This window comes from Narcine bancroftii, chromosome 5 (genome assembly GCF_036971445.1).
Source record: "Narcine bancroftii isolate sNarBan1 chromosome 5, sNarBan1.hap1, whole genome shotgun sequence".
NCBI classification, from domain to species: domain Eukaryota; kingdom Metazoa; phylum Chordata; class Chondrichthyes; order Torpediniformes; family Narcinidae; genus Narcine; species Narcine bancroftii.
The window spans coordinates 69465903-69472489 of record NC_091473.1 but is presented as its reverse complement, the minus strand read 5'-3'; the positions used below and the strand labels follow the sequence as shown (position 1 = coordinate 69472489).

At 41.6% G+C, this 6587-nt stretch overlaps 1 protein-coding gene across 4 annotated transcripts in view; it reads left to right on the top strand.

Annotated features, from left to right (window-relative positions):
• Window positions 1-6587, top strand: part of LOC138763499 (flavin-containing monooxygenase 5-like) — a 72944-nt gene that overhangs the window by 2676 nt on the left and 63681 nt on the right. The window contains exons 1-2 of one of the 4 annotated variants that reach the window (XM_069937761.1): window positions 3043-3193; window positions 4754-5228. The exons of the other annotated variants lie outside the window; for them this stretch is intronic. Coding sequence (XP_069793862.1) covers window positions 5217-5228 — 12 coding nt within the window. The 5' untranslated portion in view covers window positions 3043-3193; window positions 4754-5216. Of the gene's footprint in view, window positions 1-3042; window positions 3194-4753; window positions 5229-6587 lie in introns of those variants that run through there. 4 annotated transcript variants of the gene reach the window in all.

Here is a 6587-nt window from a genome sequence, read left to right as displayed (position 1 = left end):
TGCCATAAGTGCCCTGTGATTAATAAGGGATTACTTCAAGTGGTATGTGGGTTGAAAGAAAATTTTGAAGACCACTGTTTTAATCGTACCTCATTAACTCGTTATGTGGACGGTCTCATAACTCCAAAGGAAATAAGCCAATGACAGTTTTTCTCAAGCAAAATATTTCAGTAACAATTGGATCTTGAGCAGTGGTTTTCAACCTTTTTTTGCCTACTTACATCTTTCTTCTTTCTTTGGCTTGGCTTCGTGGACGAAGATTTATGGAGGGGTAATGTCCACGTCAGCTGCAGGCTCATTGGTGACTGACAAGTCTGATGCGGGACAGGCAGGCACGGTTGCAAGGGAAAATTGGTGGGTTGGGGTTGGGTGTTGGGTTTTTCCTCCTTTGTCTTTTGTCAGTGAGGTGGGCTCTGCGGTCTTCTTCAAAGGAGGTTGCTGCCCGCTGAACTGTGAGGCGCCAAGATGCATAGTTTGAGGTGAGATCAGCCCACTGGCAGTGGTCAATGTGGCAGGCACCAAGAGATTTCTTTAAGCAGTCCTTGTACCTCTTTGGTGCACCTCTGTCACGGTGGCCAGTGGAGAGCTCGCCATATAACACGATCTTGGGAAGACCATGGTCCTCCATTCTGGAGACGTGGCCCACCCAGTGCAGTTGGGTCTTCAGCAGCATGGATTCGATGCTTGCGGACTCTGCCAGCTCGAGTACTTCGATGTTGATGATGAAGTCATTCCAATGAATGTTGAGGATGGAATGGAGACAGTGCTGATGGTAGTGTTCTAGGAGCCTTAGGTGATGCAGGTAGAGGACCCATGATTTGGAGCCGAACAGGAGCGTGGGTATGACAACGGCTCTGTACACGCTGATCTTTGTGTGTTTCTTCAGGTGGTTGTTTTTCCAGACTCTTTTGTGTAGTCTTCCAAAGGTGCTATTTGCCTTGGCGAGTCTGTTGTCTATCTCTTTGTCGATCCTTGCATCAGATGAAATGGTGCAGCCGAGGTAGGTAAACTAGTTGACCGTTTTGAGTTCTGTGTGCCCGATAGAGATGTGGGGGGGGCGGGCTGATGGAGGACCTCAGTTTTCTTCAGGCTGACTTCCTGGCCAAACATTTTGGCAGTTTCCGCAAAACAGGACGTCATGCGCTGGAGAGCTGGCTCTGAATGGGCAACTAAAGCGGCATCGTCTGCAAAGAGTAGTTCATGGACAAGTTTCTCTTGTGTCTTGGTGTGAGCTTGCAGGCCCCTCAGATTGAAGAGACTGCCATCCATGCGGTACCGGATGTAAACAGTGTCTTCATTGTTGAGGTCTTTCATGGCTTGTTTCAGCATCATACTGAAGAAGATAGTAAAGAGGTTGGTGCGAGGATGCAGCCTTGCTTCACGCCGTTGTCAATGGAGAAGGGTTCGGAGAGCTCATTGCTGTATCTGACCCGACCTTGTTGGTTTTCATGCAGTTGGATAACCATGTTGAGGAACTTGGGGGGGCATCCGAGGCGCTCTAGTATTTGCCAAAGCCCTTTCCTGCTCACGGTGTCAAAGGCTTTGGTGAGGTCAACAAAGGTGATGTAGAGTCCTTTGTTTTGTTCTCTGCACTTTTCTTGGAGCTGTCTGAGGGCAAAGACCATGTCAGTAGTTCCTCTGTTTGCGCGAAAGCCACACTGTGATTCTGGGAGGACGTTTTCGGCGACACTAGGCATTAGCCTATTAAGGAGAATCCTAGCGAAGATTTTGCCTGCAATGGAGAACAGCGTGATTCCCCTGTAGTTTGAGCAGTCTGATTTCTTGCCTTTGTTTTTGTACAGGGTGATGATGATGGCATCACGAAGGTCCTGAGGCAGTTTTCCTTGGACCCAGCAAAGCTTGAAAAACTCATGCAGTTTGGCATGCAGAGCTTTGCCGCCAGCCTTCCAGACCTCTGGGGGGATTCCATCTATACCTGCTGCTTTGCCATTTTTCAGTTGTTCAATTGCCTTATATGTCTCTTCCCGGGTAAGGAAGCTGGAGCAGGGCGGATTCTTGGACTGAGTGGTTGGCACTGAAAAGGGATTGGAAGTGTTCTGACCATCGATTGAGGATGGAGATCTTGTCACTGAGGAGGACTTCGCTGACTGAGCTGCGCAGAGGTCTTTGGACTTGGGGTGAGGGGCCGTACACCGCCTTTAGTGTCTCATAAAAACCCCTGAAGTCGCCAATGTCCGCGCTAAGCTGGGTTCGTTTGGTGAGGCTAGTCCACCATTCATTTTGGATCTTCCAGAGTTTGCGCTGAAGATGGCTGCATACGAGACGGAAGGCTCGTTTTTTCTCTGGCCAGGAAGGCTTTGCAAGGTGAGCCTGGTGGGGAGATCGCTTCTTTGCCAGCAGCTCCTGGATTTCCTGGTTGTTTTCGTCATACCAGTCCTTGTTTTTCCTGGAGGAGAAGCCCAGTACCTCTTTAGTGGATTGCAGTATGGCCTACTTACATACCACTTGAAGTAATCCCTTACTAATCACAGAGAACCTATGGCATAAGGATTACTTAAGGTGGTACGTGAGTGGAAAGAAAATATTTGAAAACCACTGATCTAGATGATAATGTGGTAACTCAGATCAGCAAGTTTGCAGGTTATATAGTTTGGGGTGAAATGGACAGTGAGGAAGGCTTTCAAAGCTTGCAAAAGGATCTGGACCAGCTGGAAAAATGGGCTTCAAAGTTAAAGATGAATTTTTAATGGAGATCATTGTAAGGTGTTATAATTTGGAAGGACAAACCAAGGTAAGACATGCACTGTAAACAGTGGGGCAGAAAGGAATGTAGTCGAACAGAAATCTGGGAATACGGATACATACTTCCCTGAAAGTTGCATCATAAGGAGAACTTTTGGCCTTCATAAATCAAAGTGCAATAATACTCCTGGTATCAGGCACTTGTGGGGATTGGTAGATGCCAGATAAGTGTATTTTCTGGTTGCTCTTATAATGCCGAATTAATACATTTGCATTAAGAATAAACAGTTTAAAAGACAAAAATACTATACTGTATATACACTGTCACTGCATTTGCAGGTTCCTCCCTCTCCATGGATCCTCCTGAAAGATGAATAATAAAATTATAAATAATTAGCCCCCCTCCCCCAAGCTTTCAGATAAAGCTTCTGATGGGGGAAACTCTTCATAAGCAGGGATAAGGAGACACTTTAACAGAGTCACCCTAAAAGTGAGTACCATTGCTGTTTCACACAACTTTATTCAAACAGCTGCTATGTGCAAAGCATGACCAAGGCACTCCGCTGGCTGAATATTTGCTCCCATCTCCACCAAAGACTTGCATGTTACTTCAAAGAACATTTACTTTTACAATTTTAAATGTACATATTTGTAATCTATTATTATTTATTTTAATTTTAAAATTTATTTTCCTTTTTGCTGATTGCTTGAGACAGCTGGCTGCTTGAATTGCAAGGACTAGGAGTTTTACTATATTGAGTATAGGAGTTAGAATGTTATGGTAAAGTTGTATAAGACATTGGTGAGGCCAAATTTGGAGTATTCTGTATGCAGTTTTGGTCACTTAACGACAGGAAATATATCAAAAAGATTGAAAGAGTGCAGAGAAGATTTACTCAGATGTTGCTAGGACTTGAGGAACTGAATTTCAGGGAAAGGTTAAACATGTTAGGACTTTATTCCCTGGAGCGTAGAAGAATGAGAGGAGATTTAATAGAGTTATACAAAATGATGATGAGTACAGATACAGAGTAAATGCAAATAGGCTTTTTCCACTGGGGGTAGGCGAGGACATGGGCTAAGGGTGAAAGGGGAGAAGTTTAGGGGAAACATTAGGGGGAATTCCTTCACACAGAGGGAACAAGCTGCCAGCTGTGAATGCAGGCTCAATTTTAACATTTAAGAAAAATTTGGACAGGTATATGGGTGGGAATGGTATGAAGCAATATGGTATGGGTGCAGATCAGTGGGACTAGGCAGAATAATAGTTTGGCACATACTGGAAGGGCTGAAGGCCCTGTGTTCTGTGATGTAATGTTGTATGGCTCTATGTTCCTGACAACAATGAGGCATTAGGAAATGTAGGACCCCCATCTTGAAAACCTATTAATTTTCATTCCCAGTATTGCATGGCATCCAAATTGCTGAAAAGTGCCCAGTATAGTATGTAAAGCAAGATGTGTTAAATCCTAAATTTATTTGCCCTGCAGAAGAACCAGAATGCTGTGATTCCTTGATTCAGTGACCCAGTTTTGACTCTGACCTTAATTGCTGTTTATGTGGAATTTGTAGGTTCTCCCTATGGCCTCAAAGGTTTCCTCTGTATCCCAAAGGTATGCCGGACTATAAATTGTCTCTGTTGTTGGCTGTGGTAGATAAATTAACTGACGGGAAGTTGTGAATGAATGTGTGATGGAGATTAAAAGCAAATATTACTGGACGTGAAGGTTTTGCTTCCTGAACACTTTTGGGTGTATTTTATGGATTTTGGGCTGCTGATCATGAAAATTCCCTTAAAACATTCCTATCACACAGCTTGTGATTTCCTGGAAGCAAGCTGTTTTGGTTAATCCAAGCATACTGGGCCATGCACTCAGTGGAGGTGCTACACAAATGTTGTCTTTGGCCTGGGCCTGATTGTCAGGATAGATGCAGACCATCTATAAAAGAAGCTCATAACATTGATTATAGATTGAAAGCATGTTGATGCATACATTCTTCAGGCAATAGCATCATGAGTGTACTTAACAATAGCATTTATTGTTTTCAGGAATATTCAATACAGAAGAAATGTCTTGTCAATGTGGCAGCAGTAGTGATGCATTCTGTTACATTTGTAGAGAGTACAGGCAAACCCCACTATACGCTACTTCAATCAATGCGAAATTCAGTTACTGCGATTTGGAAAACTGACCATATCCTGTTTTACGCATGTAATTATTCAGTTACTGCAAGATCTTTCTGGAAATTTCTGGAAAACTTAAGTTACAAGTAGATTATGTGAACAGCCTTAAATAAAATATGCACAAATGACAGTCCAACTCGGTGTCCCCCCCCCCCTATTAAGTATTGATAAAAGAGAATGTGGAAAAGAATCTGACAGTGCTATTAAAAGGAAAAGAAAAGCAATTACTTTAGAAGAAAAACTTGGAAGTTATTAAATGATACAAAGACGGTGCCAGCAATGTGAAAATTGGACACAATCTGGGATAAAATGAGTAAGAAGCACGAATATGAAGAACAAGGTAAAGTTGCATCAGTTTCCTAAGCATACTAATACTACCAATGTGAGTTCCTACGATTCCTGTCTCAACCCACACATTTCCATGAGGTGAGCATTGTATTTCAAAGTGCCACATGTGGCTCGTGAGTTGTGGTTTGGCCACCCCTGACTTACTTCAGGTGATATGTGAGTGGAGGGGGGGGAAATGGGTGAGAAACCACTGGACTCGATGTATATGGACAAAATGGTCTAAAATGGCTGAAATAGCTATGAATTATTGAATAGGCTGAAATGGTTATGAATTAGAAGAATATGTTGTAGTACACAGATATAGATTTTATTTTCATATTTATATTGCTTCACCCAGATTATTTTAGAACAGCAATAATAAAAAATAAATGTTTTGCTAAGGCAGTGAAAGTTCAAGGCTAGAGGACTGGCAGACATAAACTGCTGGCGCTACCAGTTGTAGCAGAGGTTGATTGAGAATCTCCAGAGTTGTCATCTTGGATAGGTATGTGAAACAATGCTCTTTGTCCCAGGACACAAATTTCAGGTAGTATATTGTTGCAGGTATATTACACTAATCCTAACACATAGCATATTGATTAGTTGCATACTCAGAGAAAATTATACTCTGAATGTTCAGTATCACCTCACAATAAAATAGATTTTTAAAAAATATTTTAATTAAAAAATTTCCATACATGTAGTAATAAAAATTGATATAATTATACAGGTTCCAGAAAAAAACAAATTAAAATACATAATATTTACCCCTACCCCCAAACCCCCTCCCTTCCTAACCCCCCCCCCAAAAAAAGTTAATATATAAGATAAAATATACCTATATAAACATAAAGAAAAGAAGAAAATAAATTTTTAGGATTGCACAGAGATATCGTCCAACACAGATATATATAAAAATTCTTCATTACAATTCAAAAGAGAATCTCACAGATTGTGAGAGGACGTTATTAAGAATTAAATCCTAATATTTGAGCATAACGGGCGCCAAATTTGCAAAAAACAGCATATTTTTTTCTCAAGCTATATATAATTTTTTTCAAAGGGATATAACTTTGAATTTCTGCTTGCCATCTTGCCATACCTAAAGATATATCTGATTTCCAAGTGACTGCAATAAATTTCCTTGCCACTGCTAACGATACTTTAAAAATAGTTGGACTTCCGGAAGACATTGAAGGACCGGATCCTACGAAATACTTTCGTAAATGGATTCCAGAAATATTGGGGATGGAATCATTTCCAGATGGTTTGGAATTGAGCGTTAATAAGGAAACCTTTTCCAGGGCAATCCCTGAGAGCGGTTTTAATTAGGTGTTTAAGATATCAGGATCGGGAGATGATTTTACGACTT